Source organism: Microcebus murinus, chromosome 27 (genome assembly GCF_040939455.1).
Source record: "Microcebus murinus isolate Inina chromosome 27, M.murinus_Inina_mat1.0, whole genome shotgun sequence".
Taxonomy (NCBI): domain Eukaryota; kingdom Metazoa; phylum Chordata; class Mammalia; order Primates; family Cheirogaleidae; genus Microcebus; species Microcebus murinus.
The window spans coordinates 3,737,947-3,760,491 of NC_134130.1; the positions used below are offsets into that span (position 1 = coordinate 3,737,947).

General features: G+C 58.7%; 2 protein-coding genes across 3 annotated transcripts; one reads left to right on the top strand and one right to left on the bottom strand.

Annotated features, from left to right (window-relative positions):
• The first annotated feature begins 1,815 nt into the window (after nt 1-1,815).
• SH2D3A (SH2 domain containing 3A) lies at nt 1,816-10,758 on the top strand. The gene is made up of 10 exons (XM_075998360.1): nt 1,816-1,953; nt 5,126-5,262; nt 5,757-6,106; nt 6,458-6,534; nt 7,134-7,624; nt 7,735-7,850; nt 8,036-8,210; nt 8,299-8,410; nt 8,864-9,049; nt 9,815-10,758. Exons 2-10 carry the CDS (start codon nt 5,194-5,196, stop codon nt 9,973-9,975), a joined length of 1,737 nt encoding a protein of 578 aa, XP_075854475.1. The 5' UTR covers nt 1,816-1,953; nt 5,126-5,193; the 3' UTR covers nt 9,976-10,758.
• A 158-nt stretch (nt 10,759-10,916) lies between these two features.
• TRIP10 (thyroid hormone receptor interactor 10) lies at nt 10,917-20,601 on the bottom strand. Of its 2 annotated transcripts, XM_012761715.2 has the most exons (15): nt 20,524-20,601; nt 19,182-19,297; nt 19,029-19,085; nt 18,035-18,182; nt 17,886-17,948; nt 17,634-17,738; nt 17,413-17,541; nt 16,698-16,844; nt 16,393-16,587; nt 14,820-14,987; nt 14,444-14,553; nt 12,036-12,168; nt 11,662-11,804; nt 11,457-11,578; nt 10,917-11,354 (listed from the first exon to the last, which is right to left on the bottom strand). In XM_012761715.2, exons 1-15 carry the CDS (start codon nt 20,545-20,547, stop codon nt 11,206-11,208), a joined length of 1,809 nt encoding a protein of 602 aa, XP_012617169.2. In that variant the 5' UTR covers nt 20,548-20,601; the 3' UTR covers nt 10,917-11,205. The 2 variants fall into 2 exon arrangements, with proteins under 2 accessions (XP_012617169.2, XP_012617170.2); XM_012761716.2 differs by lacking the exon at nt 14,820-14,987.
• Between the last annotated feature and the right edge of the window lie 1,944 nt (nt 20,602-22,545).

Below are 22,545 nucleotides of genomic sequence, written 5' to 3' on the forward strand. Positions count from 1 at the left end.
CACAGCCTTCCCCCCCCCGTCCCGTCCCATCCCGTCCTCCCCACCTCCCCACGCTAAGCCTCCATCATCCTCCAACCAACCAGACCTTTATTACACTTATTTCTTTATTGTCTCCTTAGGGATTTGTGTCTCTTTTGTTCCCTGCTAGCCCCTCCCCCACCCAGCACCGGACACATACACATAAATAGTTGTTGAATGAATAATAATAATTTTTTTAAAAAAAGATGGAAAGCTCTATTGGTTCCCCACCTCTGTCCTCCCAAATCCACGTCTTTAACGTTCCCGCCGAGGCCACCCGGCAAACCCAAGCCACTATTGCCCCTCTCCTTATAGATTGTGATAGTGCCATTCATTCATTCATTCATTCATGCAACAAACATTTACTGTCTTCGTAGCCCGTGCGTTATCATTATTAGCTGACGTCATCTTCACTACGAGGTCTCTTCCCCGCCCCCTTTGCACCCCGCTGGGCGGTAAGTAGCCCCTCCCCCTCCGTTGACACCTGCCCGCCTTGGGGTTTCTTTGATAATTCTCGTGGCCACTAGGAGGCGCTAGACCGCGTCACTGGACAGGCCCCTACCCTCCTACTGAGCCCAAACTAGGCAGGGTCGGGGTTCAGGCGGAAAGACTCTGCCCCTCCCGAGCCGGGGGCCTTTTCCATGTTGGCGGGGAGTTGGGGGGAGCCCAGCCTGGAAATCCCCTGCTCTGCCGTCCACCAAGCACCAAAACTTCACCCCCAGGCATCTCTGGCTGTCTTCGCGTCGCTTTGCTCATCTGTAAAATGGGTGAGCAACTTCCACCGCAGGGAAATATCCTCAGGGCCAGAGATAGTGGCTGAAGCGAGGCAGACAGGATAGAGCCCCGGGGCTCCGGGTTCAAATCCCACCTCGACCACTCCGCGGCTGGGTTCACTTGGGCAAACAGATGGCTCAGCTGTCCGGTGCCTCAGTTTCCACATCTGGAAAATGGGGATGATGGAAATGGCACCTACCACCCTTGTAGGGGGGTGCCTAGGTTGAAACTATTAATAAATGCTTTGAGGCAGGCCGAGCAAGTAGAATAGTCCCGGTATACGGTAAGCGCTCAATAAATGCTAGCTGCGGCAGCCACAGCTTTCACGACTGTTGGGATGAGCCTTTATTAACCAGCGTGGCCCCCTTTCCTCGTCTCCGGGCATCAGGATGGAAGGGCCCCACCTCGCCTCCCACCTGGGAAACCACCTGAGGGCTTCGCCCTCCGCGCCCCGAGGCCGTGGCGCCTTCCCGCATCTCCCCCGCAAACCCCGCCGCCCGCCGCGGCTCCTTTCCGGGAAACCCACGGGGGCAGTCTGGAGGAAGCGCCTTCCTCTGGGACGTCACAGCCGCAGCCGCCACCCCTGTGCAGGCCCGACAGTCCCGGGAGCCGCCCGCCCCCACCTGGAACCCCGCGGAGGGGGCGGGGAGAGAGACGCTCCCCACCCCCACGTGGGTCCCAGGGGGCCGGCCTGCGCGGGACGCGGGGCCCGGGCTCGAAGGGGCGGGACTAAGAGAAGGGGCGGGGCTGGTGTCGGGCGGGGCTGGTGGGCGTGGTCAGACGTGGGCGTGGCCGCGCTCACGGGGCGGGGCCATCGGAAGGAAGCGATGCGCTGAGTTCCCCGAAGGGGCACAGACGGGCACAGACGTACATTCCAGAGGGGGCGTGGTTAGTAGCCCCAAAAAATTCCCAAGCGGGCGGGGCGAGAACAAGGGGCGGGGGGAGCGCCCGGGAGGTTACAGTTGGAGGCGGGGTCTGCACGGGGCGGGGCCTGAAGAGGGTGCGGACAGGTGGCGGGGCTCGGCTCCCGCTAGGTGCGGCCGGGAGGCGCCGCGTGGCTGGGGCGCGGACGGGCGGCGCGGCGGGCGGCGGCCCGGAGCCACAGAGCCTCGGGCTTCCGCCTGGCCCCAGGCTCGTGGGAGCCCCGCGGGTCCCGCCCTGGTAAGTGGAGCCCCCCGGCAGACACCAGGGGTGACTGGGGTGGGGAGTCCTTTCCGTGCAGGTGCGGCCAGCGGCTGTCAGGGAGGCTCTGCTGGGGTCTGCCTCCGCGGACGCGCACGAGGCCGGAGCGGGAGGCAGGGAGCGGGAGGGTCCCCGCGCGCCGCGCGCGCCTGTGTAGCCGGCGAACGAACCTAGGCGGGTGCTGCTGGGTGTGGCTCCCGGGCGACGCAGAAAGCCTCGGTTTCTGTGTTTGCATGAGTGATCTTTTTAAACCGCGAATCAGACCGTGCCCCTCCTTCACCCAAAACTCCGCCAGGATTGCCCATTCCGTCCCACTGGGCTTAAAATCCAGGGTGCACCAGTTCCTGCGCGGCCTCCCCCGCTGGCCTCCCCAACCTCACCTCCTCCTGTCTGCTCCTCGTTCACTGTACTCCCGCCCCGCCGCCTCCCTGATGTAAAGTACTAGAACGCAAGCTCCAGGTGTCCGCGCTACCCGTACCCCAACCTGGCCGGCTCCTCCAGATCTTTCCCTCACCGCCTCCTTCTGCACTGGGGTCTCGGGTCCCACGTCACCTCCTGGGAGAAGCTTGTCCTGACTTTGCTATTTAAAGTGGGGCCCGTCCACCCCACTCTTAGCAAACCTCTCTTTCCCTATCACCTTCGTTGACTGCTCTTAGAAATTATCTTTTTCATTCTCGGTGTGCTTGTCTGTCTGTCCTGCAAAGCAGACGGAAGCGCGTGAGCTCTGGAGGGCAGGGCGCGGCGGCGCGGGGCTTCGGTCTCTTTGGTGTCATGGTATTTCCAGGGTCGAGGACGGAGCCTGGCCCACAGCCAGTGCTCAACCCATCAGTGTTTGCTCAGTGTCAAGTGTGAGTCCTCGTGTCCGTCTGTGTCCACGTTCTCTACCCTGGCGTCCCCCCACCTCACTCCCGCCGTGCACACGTGCGTCCCCGAACTCACGAGTCGTGCCCCCGCCCCACACCCGCCCTCCCCACTAAAGGGAGCTCCGAGACAGGAAGTTGGGGTTGGCAGTGACTGAGACCAAGGCTGGGCCTGGGCCCAGCTGACAAACGGGAAGTGCACGGCATTCTGAAAACACACCTAACTTCAGGTAGGCAGCGCCTGCAGCCAGCGCTCTGCACGGGTCCCCGCCCAGCCCAGCCCTCCGCCCTTGAAGCTGCTGGGGCTGCTCTGGGAACTTCCTGCCCCTTCCGGGCCGCAGCCTGCTGACTCAGGAGCCTGGAATCCTGGCGCTATGTCCCTGTAGACCCCATCCAGGCCCAGAAGACCTTGAGGGTTTAGGGCAAGAAGCGGATTGTCCTCTTCCCTCCCACCCGGAGCAATTTTCCCCACCAGACGCTAGAGGCGCACGAGATGATCAGGAAACTACCCAAATGCCTGAGACCTAAATGTGGCCATCATCATATGAATAATAAATCGCACTGGCTCCAAAGTGCAGGAAAAATCTGCAAACGCCAAATTGCCGTTTGCTGGCGTTGCTACAAAGTGTGGCCTTTTCGCCACGTGAACAGTGGTGTTATATTCTAAAGCAGTGCATGGTTTAGGTTTTGTTTGTTTGTTTTTAGAGGCGGGGGTCTCGCTCTTGCTCAGGCTGGTCTCGAACTCCTGACCTTGAGCCATCCTCCCGTCTCGGCCTCCCAGAGTGCTAGGGTTACAGGCGTGAGTCAACGTGCCCAGCCAGGTTAGGTTTGCACACATTCTGAGAATCCCTGTGTGTGCAACGTAGATGGATGAGGAGCCTTGGACGTTTGTTAAGTTAAATTCCTCCTGCCTGGAATTTTTTTTTTTTTTTTCTTTTTAACCCAGAGAGTCACCGGGCTCTCTCCCTCAAAATCCTACCTGGCCATGTTATCAAAAATGTTTGCTTTTGAGACCAAAGACACATGAAAAGAAAAAGAAAAAAAATATATAAAAAAAAAAAAAATGTTTGCCGCACCACTGGAACCTTGATCATATCCTGTCCCTGGTTTAGTTTCTCTGCCTACCATGCTCCGGTGTAGTCTATCATCTAATTATTTGTTAGTCGCCACCCCATAAAAAGAATGCCAGCTCTCTGACGGCAGGGTTTCCTATTCATTTCGTCCACAGATGGGTCTCTAGTGCCTTAGAGCAGCTGTGTGGCATAGCTTCGGTGTCCCATAAATAAGAGTTCAGTGAATTTGTTAATTGAATTTTTACAAAACGTGCTGGCATGACATCATTTTATTTATTTATTTATTTTTATAATTTTTTTTTCATTAAGATATTCACACATTGGCCAGGTGCAGTGGCTCACGCCTGTAATCCTAGTACTCTGGGAAGCCGAGCCAGGCTGATTGCTCAAGAGTTTGAAACCAGTCTGAGACCCCCCCACCCCCCGTCTCTACTAAAAATAGAAAGAAATTAATTGACCGACTAAATATATATATATATACAAATAATTAGCCAGGTATGGTGGCGCATGCCTGTAGTCCCAGCTACTGGGGAGGCTGAGGCAGGAGGATCACTTGAGCTCAGGAGATTGAGGTTGCTGTGAGCTAGGCTGACGCCACGGCACTCACTCTAGCCTGGGCAACAGAGTGAAACTCTGTCTCAAAAAAAAAAAAAAAGAAAAAAAGATATTCTCACAGATCATCATCTTCATTAATTTGTCCACTTCATAACAATTGCATTACCTTTGAAAGTGATGTATATGTTATTGTCTTCTTCCTTTGCAAGAATCATGCTCTTTCTGTGACATCACAGCCAACCCTAAATTAAACAAGTTACTCGTAGCCAGGTTTTATATATTTTTATACATAACTATATATTTATCTCTGGATAAATATATATATATAAAATATATAAACATCTCTAGATTACTGGTAATACCTAATATTATACAATGCAAATACTATGTAAATCGTTATCCTACTGTATTGTTTTTTATTGTATTGTTATTTTTTATTGTGTGGTTTTCTTTTCCAAATATTTTTGATTTGCAGTTGGTTGAATCTGCAGGTGCCGTGGCTGCCAATATGGAAAGCTGACTCTGCCTTTATGTGTGTGTGTGTCACATTGTTGCATTTTAAGGTTTAGTAGACTATGGGCTGCTGTCTCCAAGACCCAGAGGAGCAGAGAAGGACCTGTCCCAGCCGCTCTGGAAGCAGGGCTAATTATTCCCATTTTACAGATGTGGAAGACTGAGGCCTGTTGAAAGTACAGAGCTCAGCCCTGGCACCCTCTGTCCCCAAGAGCTCCATGCAGGTGCCACAGAATGGAGAGGACCTTGCTGGCCAACCCTGGTACCACGGCCCCCTGTCCCGCCAGGTACTGCCTCCTGCAGGGCCTCGGCTCCATTTAGGGGGAGCCTCTCCCACCCGTGACCAACCAAGGACTCCTGGGTCCTAGATGAGGGGCTTAGAGCCAGTGTCTCTTCGGAGAGGTAATTGGGGCATAGGGACTGCCTTGAAGTTTGGCTGCTTTCGGAACTGTCACTCTTTATATTTAAATTATCATTTTCTTTGGGGTGGCGTTGAGATTGGTGACAGAGATGGAGGAGGGTCCTAATGGCTCCAAAAATACCCTTGGCCCTGCCCATCTCTCCCTCTGGACCCCAGCTGCAAGGGAGCCTGGGAAATGTAGTCCACACAGGTGCCCACGAGGAAGGGGAAAGTGGTTTGTTGCAAAGCCACCTAGTCTCCACCTGCCACAGAGGTTTCGGTGGGGTGGCTTTTCTTGGGAGGGCGGTGGGGAGGGAGCCACCACTAACTGCTGCTCCGGGCTCATTCCTAAGCCCCCCGCCCGGTGTCCTCCACCCACAGAAGGCCGAAGCTCTTCTTCAGCAAGATGGTGACTTCTTGGTTCGTGCCTCTGGGTCCCGTGGAGGCCACCCTGTGATCTCCTGCCGCTGGCGGGGCTCGGTCCTCCACTTCGAGGTGTTCCGTGTGGCCCTGCGTCCCCGGCCGGGCCGGCCCGCGGCCCTCTTTCAGCTGGAGGATGAACAATTCCGCAGCGTGCCTGCCCTGGTTCGCAGTTACGTGGCCACCCAGCGCCCACTGTCCCAGGCCACAGGGGCTGTGGCCTGCAGGCCTGTGACTCGGCAGGGGCCTCTGCGGCGTAGCTTTAGCGAGGACACCCTCGTGGACAGCCCGGCTCGGGCAGAGCCTCTCAGGTACCACAGTTTCTCCACCTCCCAGGGGTTTCTCTACGTCAGCAGTATTGACAGTTAGGGACCCATAATTCTTGCTTGTGGGGGGCTATCCTATGCATTGTAGGATGTTGAGCTGCATCCTTGGCCTTCACCCGCTAGATGCCAGTAGCAAGCCACCCTCCCTTCCCTGCTCGTTGTCACAACTAAAGATGTCTCCTCCACACATTGCGAGCATCTGCCGGAGGTAGCTCACCCTGCTTGGGTAGACCCACTGATAGATACAGGGTGAATGGATGCAGGGATTTCTGGGTATTGGTGAGGGCTGCCCTGCCTAGGCCGGGGCTACAGGTCTCTCTCACCTCTGTCCCCCAGGGAAAGGAAGTGGAGCAACAGTCAGCCTGCAGACTTGGCGCATATGGGGCGGTCAAGAGAAGACCACCTTGAACCAGGTGAGGGTCTACTAAGACAACACACGGCTCAGAGATTGGCTCTGGGCCGGGCGTGGTGGCTCACACCTGTAATCCTAGCACTCTGGGAGGCCCATGCGGGAGGATTGCTCAAGGTCAGGAGTTTGAAACCAGCCTGAGCAAGAGCAAGACCCCGTCTCTACTAAAAATAGAAAGAAATTAATTGGCCCAACTGAAAATATATAGAAAAAATTAGCCAGGCATGGTGGCGCATGCTTGTAGCCCCAGCTACTTGGGAAGCTGAGGCAGCAGGATTGCTTGAGCCCAGGAGTTTGAGGTTGCTGTGAGCTAGGCTGACGCCACGGCACTCTAGCCCAGGCAACAAAGTGAGACTCTGTCTCAAAAAAAAAAGATTCACAAAACCACAGAAGGGCCAAAGAATGTTTTCAAATCATGAGTGTGTAGCATTTCTTTTGGTAAACTTGGTCACATTCAAAGCTGCACCAAGATAGGTTGGGATACCCTGTTATTGGCTGAATAATGGATGAATTAAGAAGTGGGTAGCCCATAAACTCCCTGCCTACATCCCACCCAGCTATCTTCTCTGTGTACTCCTGTTGTCTCTTCTTTTGTGGCCCCAGGAGCCTCCACTATGCCCGTGGCTGCCCTGCCCCGGACAGGCAGTGACCCGGTGTTGCTGAAGGCCCCCGCTCTGCTCGGGACAGTCGCCGACACTCTCAGGGCTTCTGATGGGCAGCTTCATGCCAAGGCACTAACCAAACCCCCCCGGACACCCTCGCTGGTGCTGCCTGATGTCTCTGGACGCCCCCCAACGTACTGTGAACTTGTGCCTAGAGTGGCCAGTGCCCAGGGGCCGCCCCCGGGTCAGAGCTGGCCAGAGCCAGACTCCTTGTGGTGGGAGGCGGAGGAGGAGGAAGAGGAGGAAGAAGAGAACAGATGTTTTAGGAGACCACAGGCTGAGGTCTCTTTCTGTCCCCCTGACACTCGGTCCTGCCTGCTGAGCCCCCACAATCGGCCCCTGGAACCCGAAGTCCTGCGTAAGCTCCGAGGCCTGTTCCTGGAGCACCATCCGGACAGCACTGCCCTTCACCTGCTGTTGGTAGACTGCCAGGTGAGTCACCTGCCAAGTGGCTTCTCCCCGGGGACAGAGCTGAAGCCCGGCACGGCCCTACCTCATCTATGTATTTACTGTTCACCTGACCTCCCCATTCCCTCCCACAGGCCACAGGCCTCCTGGGCGTGACCAGGTTTCAGCGGGCCAACATGGGGGTGGCCTCTGGCCTGGAGCTGCTCACGCTTCCCCATGGGCATCGCTTGAGGGTGGAACTGCTGGAGAGGTGAGCCAGCCGCCTGGAACCTTGGTTGGGGGGCTGATTCCCCCCTCCCCAAGGTTGGCAAACATCTCCCCCATTCGCGGTCCCCCAGGGAGGAGGGGTATGGGCAATGCCACCTCCGGTCTCCCCTCACCCCCGAATTACAAACCTCCCCACTGTCCCCAGACCCTTGCCCTCCGCCTCCGCAGGCACGAGACGCTGGCGCTGGCCGGGGCGCTGGCCGTGCTGGGGTGCTCTGGGCCGCTGGAGGAACGCGCGACCGCGCTCAGGGGACTGGTAGAGCTGGCGCTGGCACTGCGGCCAGGGGCGGCGGGGGACCTGCCCGGGATGGCCGCGGTCATGGGCGCCCTGCTCATGCCCCAGGTGCGTGGCAAGCAGGGATGGGAGGAAGCCGGAGCGCAGGGGACCAGGAAGAGGGGAGAGGAGGCATGCTCAGGTCCCCTTCCCCCAGGTGACCCGGTTGGAGCACACGTGGCGCCAGCTCCGACGGAGCCACACGGAGGCGGCCCTGGCCTTTGAGCAGGAGCTGAAGCCTCTGATGCGGGCTCTGGATGAGGGCGCTGGTGAGTGAGGGTCCGGGAGGACCCTCTGCAACCCCAGACCAAGTTTAGCAGGAATCCAGTTCTAGGCCCCGCCCCTTCGTCCTAAGCCCCGCCCCCATTCAGCCCATGCCACGCCCGTTCGCTGTAGGCCCCCGCCCAGACCTCATCCCAAGCCCCACCCCCTGCGCTAGGCCCCGCCCTAGACCGGGTTCCGCCCTGCCCTAGGCTCCACTTTCTACCTCTGCCCCCGAGCCCCGCCCCCATTCCGCCCGTGCCACGCCCATTCGCTGTAGGCCCCGCCCTCCCCACGAGACTGGGATGGAGCCTTTCCTCAGGCCCCGCCCCTGCCCTAGGCCCCGCCCCGGACCCAGTGGGGCTCCGCTCTCCTGGTCCAGCCAAGCCGCGCCCTCGCGCCTGTCCTGGGCGCCCCTCGGCCCTCTGCCCCAAACCCAGATGAGGCCCTCCCCTCCGCAGGACCCCGCGACCCCCGCGAGGTGGCGCTGCCGCACGTGGCACCCGCGGCGCGCCTCCTGGAGGGCGAGGAACTCGGGGGGCCGCTGGACGAGAGCTGCGAGCGGCTGCTGCGCACCCTCCACCGCGCGCGCCAGGTGGCCCGGGACGCGCCCAGGTTCCGCCAGGTGGCGGCCCAGCGCCTGCGAGGTGAGCGCCCCCTGTGCCGGGCTGCGCGCGGTTCCGCCTGCAGGAACACGCTGCCTGCTCCAACCGGATGCCACAAACCCAAACTGCCCCGGGACTGGAGCCTCCTGCCACGCCCCGCAGTCCCGCACAAACTGGGCCGCCCCCACCCCCGGGAGGTCCTCACCGCTAGTGCCTGCTGCGTGGAGCAGCCTGGAAGGGAGCAGGACTCTCCACCCCAAAAGGGGCGGCCCCGCCCCCATGACCACGCCGCCAGGGCCCTACTCCCACCCCCCACCTGTGGCGACCCCACCCCCAGAGGATCTCTGAACCTCCCCCCCACAAGAACGCCCAGCTCCCTCCAAGCTAACAACTCAGTCCTTGAACTTGGTGGGAGAACTTCGGCCTCACTGCGCGCAGAGCCACCCTCTCCTGGGGCAGCCCCGCCTCCAGGACGCTCCCACCTTTCCCTTTCATTTCCTCAAATCCAGCCCCTGGGGCACCCCCCCATCTCCAGACATAGCTCCTAGAGTGGACCCCAGACTCTTGCACCGGAAACAGCCCCCCCCATGCACCCTGGCACAGCCCGCCCCCAGCGAGCCCCTCAAGCACCCCAGCCCGTTCCTGCAGTGACCTAAGGGTCCCCTCCCCACTAACCCCGCCCAGCGTCCGGCTTAGGAGGGCAGAGTCCCTCTGGGTCCAAGTCCGCAGAGGAAAGGCAGGTGCGGGAGGGGGAGGGGCGCGGCAGGAGTCGGGGCGCGCCCTCAGCCCAATTCACGGTGTCTCCAGGATTCCGGCCTAACCTGGAGCTGAGGGAGGCCCTGACCACGGGCTTCCTGCGGAGGCTGCTCTGGGGGAGCCGGGGCCTGGGGGCGCCACTGCCCCAACGCCTTGAGAAGTTCCAGCGCGTCCTCAGCGTCCTGTCGCAGCGCCTGGAGCCTGACCACTGAGCGCAGCAGGCTGGGACCCCAAGGTGACCAAGGGAATCGCCCTACGCTTCTCACGCAGCCACAGGCAGTGGAGACCTGTCCCCACCAATGGAAGGAAGGGGGGCAGGTTTACAAGAATCCACCTGCCCCCTAAAAATGCACATGGATCCTGGGGGGTTGGGTCCTCCCTTATACTGTAAGACCACCCCACACCCCCTGTACAGCTGGGACACTTCAGCAGCAGCAGCATGCAGGGGTGACAGGCAAGATAGCTCACGCCTGGAATCCTAGCACTCTGGGAGGCCGAGGCGGGCGGATTGCTCAAGGTCAGGAGTTCCAAACCAGCCTGAGCAAGAGCAAGACCCCATCTCTACTACAAATAAAAAGAAATTAATTGGCTAACGAAAAATATATAAAAAACAAAAACATTAGCCGGGCATGGTGGCGCATGCCTGTAGTCCCAGCTACTCGGGAGGCTGAGGCAGGAGGATCGCTTGAGCCCAGGAGTTTGAGGTTGCTGTGAGCTAGGCTGACGCCACGGCACTCACTCTAGCCTGGGCAACAGAGTGAGACTCTGTCTCCAAAAAAAAAAGAAAGAAAGAAAGCAGCAGCCACATTGTGAACATGGTAAGAGAACTTGCAGATCTGACATCAGAGGCCAGAGTTCAAATATGACTCCGCCCATTAAAAGCTGTGTGACTTCTAGCAGATCACTGGACCTCTCTGTGTCCGCCTTCAACACGAAAGCAAGACTGTACTTCCGAGAGGGGTTTGCAGGGATTAAAGCTTGATGTTTAAATGAGATCGCGGGCGAGTGGAGAATGCCTGGCACACCACGGGCACTGGGTAAATACTACGTGTTCTCAGTAGGCGCCACTGCACACACAGGTCTCCCTCTACCAGAGTCACAAACAGACACCCACCAAGATCAAAGATCCAAGCCCCGTATCTAAATCCCCTCACAAGGCACAGCCTCCAAGAGCTTTATCTAATTTTTTTTTAATATATATATATATATAAAACGAAACGGCCCGAGTGGAGCGGCAGGAAGAAAACACGAGTATGTACATCGGTGGTGGAAGGCACAGCGGGTCCACGTGGAGTGACAGGTGGGATGGGGGAGGGGGCCAGCAGGTTACACGGGTCTCAGCCAAAGCCACGGGGGCAGAAATAAAGTGCACAGGTCCCGGGGCCCCCCGCGGCCCGGAAGCAGCAGCTGGCAGCGCCCCCTCTCCCCGCCCCTGGCAGGGGTCAGTTGAGCGAGACTCGGAGGTAGGACGTGGGCACGTAGCCCTCCCCGCCCTCCTTCCTCCTGACGCGGGTCCAGCCGTCGCCTTTGTCCTCTTCCATGAGGCTGAGACCTTCGCCCTCGGCCATGGAGATGGTGCCCTCACTGGACCCTGTCGTGGGGTGCGGGTGGGCCCAGGGTCAGGGTCACAGGCGCCGTCTGCCCAAGCGGCCACCGCGCACCCCTGCCCTCCAGCCCGCCCGGCCGCCCTCACCTTCGAAGTGGTAGATGGCCACACAGTGGCCTATGGGGGACGCAGGCTCCTCCTCGAAGTCCTCCTCGAACTCCGTGTAAATGGGGGCGTCCTGGCCCTCCTCCGGGCCAGGCTCTCCCGAGCTGGTGGGGGAGGACCGGGCAGGTAAAGAGGAGCCCTTTCCTGGGTCCCCTGGGGCGGGACCTGCCCCGGCCTCCCCGCTCACCTCTCCTTGTTGTCCTGCGAGGTGCTGCTGTCGCTGCTGCCCTCGGGTGGGGCGCTGGCTGGGGGGTCGGGGGGCCGGGCGGGCCGGCCCAGGCTGTCCCCCTTGTTGCTGAGGACCCGGCTTTCCGCTTCAGCCAGCCAAGCCTGGGAGGAGGAGCGGGGAGGTGACAGGATGGGATCCAGGCCCAGGGCTCCGGGGCCAGCCCCCTCCTGGACCTGGGGGTGCCCTGAGATCACCGCGTACACCCAAGGCTGTGATGAGAAACAGCTGGAACCCCCGGCCCCACCCCAGCGTCTCCCTTGTCCCCTGCCCCACCCCGAGGTGACTCAGCTGGCCCCGCAGGCCCGCACCCCTCCCCAGGCCCCTTCCCTTACCTCATACTTCTGCACTTCCAGCTTCAGCCGCTCAATGTTGCTCAGGGTTTCTGTGATCCGGGGCTCCAAGCTGGCAGGGTCCCCCATCTGGGGTGTCTTCTCGTAGACGTCCTTCATTTTCTTCAGGGCTTCCCTAGGGCGAGGCAGGCAGGCGGGCGGGCGGGCAGAAAAGAAAGTGCAGCCCCGTGTCATTTCACAAGCAAAAGACCCCAGAGGCCTTGCTTCGGTGGTTAAGCACTCTCAAATGCCAGTGCTGGGCTGCGCGGGTTCGAATCTCAAAGTGTGAGCATTCCCTAGTTGTGTGGGGTTGGCTTTATCAAGCCCCTGCCTCAGTGTGCCTACCTTGAAAATGGGTACAATGATAGGTATATCTTGTGTGGGTCATTCTAAGGACTAGAACAGTGCCTGGTACCTAGTAAGTCCTAGCTATTATTCAGTTATTCGCTATTGAGTGCCAACTGCATACCAGGCACTATGGTAAGCAACAGAAATATGGCACTAAACAAGTCCAGATCCTTATGCTATTATAATCTCTCAAGAAAAATTGAGAATTCTAATAAATCCATGTTTACAATGCTGCCTGGGATACAGTAAGTGATCAATAAATGCACAGGTATTATCATCATTAGTCTCCCATCTGTCTCCTGTATGTCTTTATATATAGGTGGTAAATGACCGTCTCTAAGAATAGATTTTTGGAATGTATCAGACCTGGGCTTAACTTCTTTCTAGTTCAAATATCTGACGTACTTTACAGATGAAGAAATTGAGGAACAAAGGGAGATGCCCAAGACCTCAGAGACGGAGCTATAATAGAAATCAAGACAGTCTTTCTTGGCCGGGCGAGGTGGCTCACGCCTGTAATCCTAGCACTCTGGGAGGCAGAGGCAGGGGCGTCACTTGAGATCAGGAGTTCGAGACCAGCCTGAGCAAAAGTGAGACCTCGTCTCTATCAATAATAGAAAACTTAGCCAGGCAGGCATGTCATGGTGCGTGCCTGTAGTCCCAGCTACTCGGGAGGCTGAGGCAGGAGGATCGCTTGAGACCAGGAGTTGGAGGTTGCCGTGAGCTAGGCTGACGCCACGGCACCGTAGCCCAAGCAACAGAGTGAGACTCTTTGTCTCAAAAAAAAGAAAACACTCTTTCTTAACTCCAGACCATGCACCCTGAACCCCTCCCCACCAGAAAAGCCCAGGAACTGCGGCGTTCCGAATGGAACTTTACACCAATAAAAACCATCCTGCCCAAGAGGTTACATGCAGACGGCAAAATATAATTTGGCTGCCTGTTCACAAGTGGCAAACGTCATTCCTATTATGTAACCGGACTGGGAAGAGGATTTTGTTGCTTGGAAAGAGTAAAAGAATTTTTTTTTTAATCTGGCAGAAATTTTATTGTTCGTATTTTAAGTGTTTGAGTTATTAAACAGACAAAACCACATAGCTTTTTTTTTTCTTTTAACCTATTAATAAGGTGAATTAGACTGACATATTTTGATATTGAACTATCTTTGCATTACAGAGATAACACCCAACTGATCGTGGGTTGTTTTTTTTTTTAAGTCTTTTTAAACATTTTTTATTGTGGTAAGATATAGATAACAGAAAATTTACCACTGTGGCCAATTTTTAAGTGTATAGTTCTGGGGCATTTAATATATTCACATTGTTGTGCAACACCCCACGATGTATTATTATTATTATTTTTTTTTTTTTTTTTTTGAGACAGAGTCTCACCCTGTTGCCCGGGCTAGAGCGCTGTGGCGTCAGCCTAGTTCACCGGAACCTCAAACTCCTGGGCTCAAGCGATCCTCCTGCCTCAGCCTCCCAAGTAGCTGGGACTACAGGTATGCACCACCTTGCCCAGCTAATTTTTCCTATATTATTTTTAGTTGGCCAATTAATTTCTTTATATATATATATATATATTTTAGTAGAGACGGGGTCTCGCTCTTACTCAGGCTGGTCTCGAACCCCTGACCTTGCAGCGATCCTCCCGCCTCGGCCTCCCAGAGTGCTGGGATTACAGGCGTGAGCCACCGCGCCCGGCCTTACTTTTGAATATGCCATTGGATTTGCTTGGCTAGGATTTTGCATCTAAGATGACAAAGGAAGTAAAACGAGCCTGTAATTTCATTTTCTTCAATTCTCGGCCACTGATCTGGGCATCCGAATTGGGCTGGCTTCCTAAATAAGCTGACCACTTTCACTCTTTTCCGCTCGCTGGAATGCATCGTGTAAAGTAAGAAGTGACCGTCTCTCGTAAGTGTGGCAGGAATCACCTGTAAAGCCATCAGGGCCCGGGGTCTGTTGGGGAGATCTGTGAGTTCCAGTTAAAGGTAACTCGCTGGTCGTTCTACCGTGTCCCTTTCCTGCCTCCCCGCCCCCCTGTCCCCCAGCCCGCCTCACCTCTGGTCCACCTCCTTCTGAAGTTCACGGCTGCGTTCTTCCAGCTGCTGCTGAAGTCGCTTCCTCTGCTGCTCGGGGGGCAAGTGGCTAAAATCCTCTGTCACCACTGTCTGCAAGGTGGGCAGAGCGCCGAATTTGGGACCCTGTCGCCTAAGCTCCCAGGCTTTGCACACTTCTGCCACCTACCAAGTCCGCCTTCCTCCCCATCGGGGGTCCTGGGGAGCAGGGCCATGCACAGAGCAAAGCAGGTCTAAGTCAGGCGACCCCAGGGAGGGGGTGGCCAGCCAGCGGCAGGAAGCGAGCCCAGGGTCCCGCCACCCGGCCGCTGGGCAGGCTGGGGCGCACACGTGTCCTCCAGCCCCGAGGCCTCACTTACCCCACGGCTGCCTCGAAGGCTGCGGAGGGTTGCTAGCCTGGGTTTGACCGACTTACTGATCTCGCTCAGTATGGCCAAGGGGTCACGGCCGGAGCGGGGGGACGGGGGTCCGTTAGGCAGTGCCGAGGGTAGGGGGCCCCCCAGGGGGGACAGGGGTGGGGGGCGAGGCTACCGGCGGGGGCCGGGGAGGAGGATGGGCCGGGAGGGTCGTGGGAGGCAGGAGGATGTAGAGACCGAGTTCAGATGGACGTGTGGACAGACGGATGGACACACACACACACACAAAAACAAAAGAAAACAAGGAAAAAACAAAATGGAGAAAGAAAAATATAACGGTAAGAAAACCACAACTCAAGATGTGCACACACGGAAAACACGCTCGAGAGTGACACAGAACTCTGGGAGGCGGCAAGGACACGGGAGGCTGTGAGCCGCCGGGAGGCAGAGCCGTCTGTCCCCACATCTCCTGCGTCCCTTGAATGGGACGGGCAGGAACTAGCTGGGGGCCCCGGGCAGGCCCAGTCTCTGTCCGCCCGGCTTCCTGGGCTCACAGTCTAGCAGGCAGGCGGGGGAGACACATGCAGGAAATCGGGGTCTCCGACAGGAATGGGGCCACGGAGGCCAAAAAGAACAGGCTGAGAGAAGAGCGGGAGGCTGGAAACATGTGACAGGTTCGGGGCGTGGAAGGTTTAAGCCGGGCGGTGGCCGGTGCAAGTTGAGGAGGGTCCCAAACTCTACGTCAATACGGACCAAACGTATGGTATAAACCGGGGGTCACATGTCTGTACTAGGGAGAGGGGAGTTGGTGTGGGTTTTTTTCTTTTCTTTTCTTTTTTTGAAGACAGAGTCTCACTCTCTTGCGTAGGCTAGAGTGCCGTGGCGTCAGCCTAGCTCACAGCAACCTCCAAGTCCCAGGCTTAAGCAATCCTCCTGCCTCAGCTTCCCCGAGTAGCTGGGACTACAGGCATGCGCCACCATGCCCGGCTCATTTTTTCTATATATTTTTAGCTGTCCAGCTAATTTCTTTCTATTTCCTAGTAGAGACAGGGGTCTCGTTCTTGCTCAGGCTGGTCTCGAACTCCTGACCTCCAACGATCCTCCCGCCTCGGCCTCCCAGAGTGCTAGGATTACAGGCGTGAGCCACCGCGCCCGGCCGAGAGTTGTTAAAGGCATAAACCAAGGGTATCAAGATATATCCCTGACATCGAAAGCCAAAAAACCCCAAGAAAACACAGCGAGCGAGGCGGGGACCCAGAGAAACTCCCGGGAAGTCCCCCGGGGACCGCGTCTCTGGCCCTCAGGCCAGCCCAGAATTCCATCTGCAGGTCTTCTCCCAGCATCCTGAGAAGCAGCAGACAGACGCCCGGCCTTCCCCCCAGCCCCCCTCCGCCTCGGGGGACGCCCAGGCCAACCGGCCGCCCGCCTTCCTTCCCTCCAGCCCGGGCCGGCTGCCAAGAGGAAAATTCCTGCCCAGGACTCGGCGTTCAGGCGGCTGGGGCTGACTCAGTAGGGGCCCCGCTTGTCCCCACCAACTGTCCTCCCGCGCCCCCACCCCAAGGGCCCCGGCCCCCACCTTGTTCTTCTTGCCGAAGGGCCAGCGCATGGCCCGGCTGCGGCCGGAGCCCCGGAGCTCGGGCCGCCCGTCCGAGGGGGTGCCCAGGCTGCTGTCCGAGGGCGCTCGGTTCATGGGCTGGCTGAAGTCCTCGAATTCCACGTCGCCCGGCCGGGCAAAACCCGACTTGTGCAGCTCTATGAGGACCTGGGAGTCCTGGGGGGACGGCACAGTGGGTGGCATTTTGCCATCAGGGGCACAATGAAGTGCCCGGTCTTTGGGGAGCCTCCCTCTGCCTGCTGGGCAGCCCCCGACCAGGCACCCACGTTCTTGGGGTCCACGGCATCTGCGGCCACCTTCATGCCCTCCAGGCACTTGGCGATGATGGGCACCACCTGCAGCTCCGCCGCTGACAAGAGCCCGTAGCCGGCCCCCAGGCGGGCAGCCCTGCGTTCGTCCATGTCCTGCAGCTTCTGTACGGACAGGGCAAGGGTGGCTCAGGGAGGCTCATGGAGGGACCTGCGGCAGAGTGATTCCCTCTGCGGCCCTGATGGCCCCAGCCCCAAGCCCGATCTCGCTGGGGAAACAGAGTAGAGAACAGAGACTCCGAGACACAGCACCAGGGGGAATTTCGGAGCAAGTCACTTGCCCAGGGAGTTACAAAGGCTTCTCAAAGGAGGAGACAAGGGAACAAGGGATTAGAAAAAAAGAAGACCTGGCACAGATACCCCCAGAGCCAGGGTTGGGACACAGAGTGGAGCGCGAGGCTGAAACAGAAGGGACATCTGAGGATCTTTTTGGAGGATTTGTTAGAACTGGAGCTTAGAAGAATGCATAAGGAGTTTTGAAAGGAATGAAAAGCAACCCTGGCAGAAAGAACAGCTGGAGTGAAAGCATGGCTCATTATTATCACAGGTTTCTAATTCCCTTTCAGTCTAGGGATCGGGACATCGCAGCTAGGGTTTTGACATACGTGCAGGAGTTGGTTTAACTTTGGAGCAGTTTTCGGGAAGGAGGGTCTGGGAACTTGGGAGTACGCACATCAAATATCTGGGGCATCTGTGAAAAATAGAAGTGGGCTTGGTCTCGGTTAAAGCGCTGTAGTTGGGCTGCATATTCGTTTTTGCTTTCCTCTGCCATGTGACTCCGAAGGTGTGCCTGCTGCTTGGCCTAGAGGAAGATCGAGGCGGAGGTTACAGTCAGGTCCTGGCCACACACATCCCACCCGGATCCCCCGAGCCTCTCCCAGATGCCACACGCACCTTCTCCACGTCAGCCTTGGTGGCGTTGATGTCCTGGTCTAGTCGCTCAGCAGTCTGGGCTGCCTTCTCCGCCTCCCGGCAGTCCCGCTCAAACTTACGCTTGCTCTGTGTCAGGGGACAAGGGACAAGGGGTGTGCTGGGAACCCACGCAGGAGAGGACGTCCAGGCCAGACAAAGGGGGCAGCTCCCTGAGCAGCAACCCTCAACCCTGCTGCTCTGGGCAGGAGCCACCCGCCACCCCTGCAAACTCACATGCTCCAGCTGCTTGAAGCCATTTTCCAGCTGCTGCTGGGCCCGACGTCCTTCCTGGAAGTGCTGTGGAGAGAAGGGCTGTGAGGCTCGCCAGGGTTCTGGCAGGGGCCCCCAGCAACACCCGGAGAAGGTGGGGGGGGGTCCCTCACCATCTTCCTCTCCTGTTTGATCTCCTGGGAGTACTTGGTCAGCTCAAGACACACGCGGACGCCGAGGTTCTCGGCCACCAGCTCCCGCTGGCCTGCAAAGTCGTTCACCTCCTGGAGAATCTGCACAAAGGACTGTTGCTGGCTGAACCTGGGGTGCAGTGAGAAGTGGGGAGCAGGAAGTCAGGCCCCCCCCGGGGACCAGATGCCCCAGGACCCACCTCTAAATGGGAAACGGTAACCCCAAAACATTCATCCCAAGGCAACGACAAATTCTGATCTGCATCTCTCACCCCCAACCCTTAAGCTGAATGCTTCTAGAATGCACCCAATGCTTTTGCCATCTACGTGTGCGTCACCCCAGTGGGGCTGGGGTGAGAAACCTGTAACCAAACACCATAAATCTTTTTACAGTGAAAGGCATGAATATTCACAGTAAGTGGGATTAAAAAAAAAAAAAACAAGACTACAATGAACAATTCAGGTCAGTTCAGGTCGCAGGTTGCCTGCCGCCTAACAGTGTACCAAGAAAACTTTGGAAACTTTCTAGAGCTTTTCGGATTTTGGAATCGGGGGACTCAGAATAAAATCAGATGCTCCTTAGAACTGGGCATTGTTTCAACACATGAACTCAGTTCATGTTCATGCAAGCCCTGTGAGGCAGGCAGCGTGGTCACGCATGCCCATTTCCCAGATGGGGAAAACAGAGGCACAAAACTTAAGTCACTCGCTCAAAGTCGCTGGTTGTATAACTGTTGCAACCTCCCATTTAACAGGTGAGGAAAACAGAGGTAGGGAACTTGAGTCACCTGCCCTGCAAAATAGTAGTGGATTTAGGATGTCCAGCCAGGTAGTCTGGATCTTGCAATATATGCTTTTACCTCTACGGGGAAATTGAGGGAGGGTCATGGGTCTTCAGTGGCCCAGCTGAGGCGGAGGAAGTGAGACCCCAAAATTCCACGCCCTCCCCCCACTACCAAGAAGTCTCCAACCTTACTTGGATTCAGGGTCATCTTTGATGGGTCTCTTGGGCAGATATTTTTTCACCAAGCTCCTAAGGGGAGACAAAGGTGTGAAGGCTGAGCCCCGCCAGCCCTCCACCCGCTCCCCCTCGACCCCCCAACCCCGCATGTCCACCCTGGGGTCTCACCGCAGTTGCTTCGCATAAGCCTGTTCCACCTCCGTGCGTTCTTTCACGAACTTCACATATCGGTCCAACAGGTCCAGCCCCCACTGCGTGTGGCGCTCGAGCACGTCGAACTGATCCTGGGGCGATGGCGAGGGGGGAGAGAGTGGGGAGGGCCGGGGTCACGACCTGGGGACCCCACCGCCACCGGCGCCTGCAGACCCGGCGTCCCGAGAGCTCCCGGGCTGAGCGCGCCCGGGTTGGAGGAGGAGTGGCTTCCCGGCGCCGCCCGGCGTGGCGCGGGGAGAGGCAGGAAACTGGCGGGAACCCCCTCCCCTTCCCGGGAAGGGCCGGAGAACAGGGCCCGGGCCCCAGCGGGACGACAGGGTCTCCAGTCTCGGGACCGCCAAGAGAGTGTGGAATGGGGCAGGGCCACTCCCCCCGGCTCCTACTAATCCCCCAGATTCCGGAAAATCCGGCCGGCCCGGCGTGAGTCAAGACCAGAGGGGCAGGGTTCCTCGCAGCTCGGGGGCCTACCCCCCCAATGGCCAGGGGGCAGGCACCACGTTCCCTGAGTCACCGAGCTCCCTGGGGGTCCCCCGATGTGTGACTCAGTTTCCCCCGCTGACTTCACTACGCCTCCGAATGAAACCCCAGGGCTGGAGGCCCGGCGGGCTGGGGGGAGACCTGCAGCCCCGTGGCCCCGCCGCACTCAGGCGCAGGGATTCCACCGCCCCCAGAAAGGGGAGGGCTCAGAGGTCCAGCTAGGATAAGAGGGAACTTCTGGGGCTTCCGAAGCTGAGGTTAGAGCGACCAGGGGCGGCCCCGCCCGGTGCCTGGGGCGGGCCGGGGGAGGGCGGGGAGGGGGCCGAGGCCGGCCGTCGAAGCCCCCTCCCCTTCCATGAGCGCCCCAAGTCCTTAGGTGTAGATTAAAGGCGGCCGAAAGGGCGGTCCGGGCTTCTAGATCCCACGTGGGGGTGAGGGTGGCCAGAGGGCCCCCTCCCCCTCCCGGCCCGACAGGCGGGCGGCGGGCAGGGACCCAGGGGCGGTAAGATAAGCCGCTCGGCCCGCCGGGGCGCTCAAAATAGGTGACCTCGCCCGGCCGCCCCGGCCTGGTCCCAGGACTTCTGCCCGCTTCTCTCTCGAGCCCGTGCCTCAGTTTCCCTGCGCCGCTCCTGCGAGGTCGCGCTGAGCCCCTGGGCGTGCACACGGACTCGCGGAGAAACTCCGAGAGGGGGGCGGAGAGTGGAGGGCAGGCACCCCGGGGCGGGTGGAGGGGAAAGCGCGGAGCCCCCGCTAAGGTACGCTGGGGATAAAAGGGGGACCCCAGCAAGGGGGAACCCGGAGCCGGGCCGATTGGACTCACCCACAGCTCGGTGCCCCAGTCCATGCTGGCCGCCGCCGCCGCGCCCGGTCCCCGCCGCCCTCCGCCCTCGCGGGGAGACTCAGCCCAGGGCAGTGCTCCTGGCCCCGCCCCGCCCCGCCCCGCCCCGCCCACTCCGGGCCAAGCCACGCCCCCGCTCGCTCTGCCACGCCCCCGCCTGCGTAGAGCACAAGCGCGGTGCTCTAAGGGCGGGGCCCTCAAGCAGGCGGGGCCCAACGGACGCTCCGCCCCCTCTTAAAGGACCGGTGCCACCCGACGCCACTGGACCGACCCCTTAAAGGACCCCCCCATCTTCCCGCCCTCCTCCCCTGCCCCAGATGGTTCTCCCTTTCCCCTCTCTCCTCATCCATTCCTTAAAGGGCCAGGACACTAAAAACCCCAGACCCAAGAAGTCCTTCCCCCACCCCGTCGCAGGGAGAAACTGAGGTCACCTGGCTCTTGCGGGCCGGCCCGGCTCCAGGCGTCTACGTCCGTCCCACTAATGGTCTGGTCCCTCCGGCCACAGGGCGGATGGAAGGACTTCGATTTTGCCCAGGACGCGCCTCCGCCAAGGCCGGGTCCATTAGCTCAGGCACCGCATCCTGCCCTCCCTCCCCCAGAATCTCCGCTGGGAAACTGAGGACGGGCCGTCCTTGGGGCGCCCGGCCCAGGCCTTTCCCCGGCTGCCATCCAGTTCGTGCTTGCACCTGCCGGTTTTCCAGTCTCACCCACGAAGGTCTTAATCTGGTTTAATTATCAGTATGGCCCCTGGGAGCCCGACTCCGCCCCTCTCCCGGATGCCGGGCCCTGGGGCATGGAAGACTGTCACCTCCTCCATAAAGTCTGTTCGCACCTTGTAAATCCCTTTGAGGCTCCGGGATGAAAGGAGAGACGGGCACCAGCGACTCCTACCCCCATTCTCTCCTGCCTTTGGCGCCTTCTCTGCAGCTACAGAGATGACAGACGTCTTGCTGGGGCTGGGCTGGGCCCCCCGGGGCCAGGTTTCCCTTACGCGGAGCTCTGGGGCTCCCTTACAGAGAAATACCCCGGGGAGCCCCCCGCCCGGGAGGGGGGGGGCTGAGAGCTCGGGGAGCCCACACTGGGACTAATGGCTCTGCCGGGACCTGGCCCCACCTGCTGGTGGCTTCTGGGCTAGAAAACCTCGGGTTGCAAAGTGGGCTGTGCTCCAGTGGCTTCAGTGGTCTGGGCTTGGGGCTCAGCCCAGCAAAGTTCTCAGCTCAGCGCTGGTCAGCGCCTCCAACTGGAATTGGGATGCGGCCCAGGTCGCTGGGTTGGGGGTCTCAGACTGGGGTCGGGGGCGTAGCAGAAGTTCCAGAAACCGCGTAAGGGGTCAGGGACTCGAACTTGGCCCAAGGATCTGGCCTAGTCCGGAGTTAGGTGGGGGTCAGGGGCTAAGCCAGAGTTTAAGGGTCAGTGGGGAGGGGGTGCGGGGGAGGTCAGACTTTCAGGCTGAAGTTGGGGCTCAGCTGAGGTAGGGGGTTCACCTAGGGTGATAGGGGGTTCACCTAGGGTGAGGTTTCTGCCCGTGATGAAGTCTAGCCTGCGATCTGGGGGTAGTGGGCTTCCAATTGCCTCCCTGTGGAATAGTAGGAGGCTTATTCTAAGCATGGGGACTCAGCCTGGGGTCATAGGTCATGCTAGGGTCAAGACGTATCCTGGAGCTAGGCTTAGGCCTCTCGCGTACCAGGAAGATAAGGAGAACAGGACAGGCCTTAACATATGCGTGTGTTTACCAAAAGCCTGAGCTCTGGCTGGGAGCCACATCCCTGGGGTAAGAAAGGGAAGTTCGTCCCTGGAGATACTGGGAAACGTAGTTTATTTAATGCCTTGTTGAGCTTGTCTGCGCCCTCTGCATTCTGGGTAATGTAGTCCTGGACCGTTGAGAGTAGGTGGAGGAATTCCGCTTCAAGGGGCGGCTATGAGGTCCATCTTCATTGGTTGGATCAACTGTTTATCAAATTACATCCGGGAAAATCTTTCTAGCGATTGGTGGGCGTGGAGGCG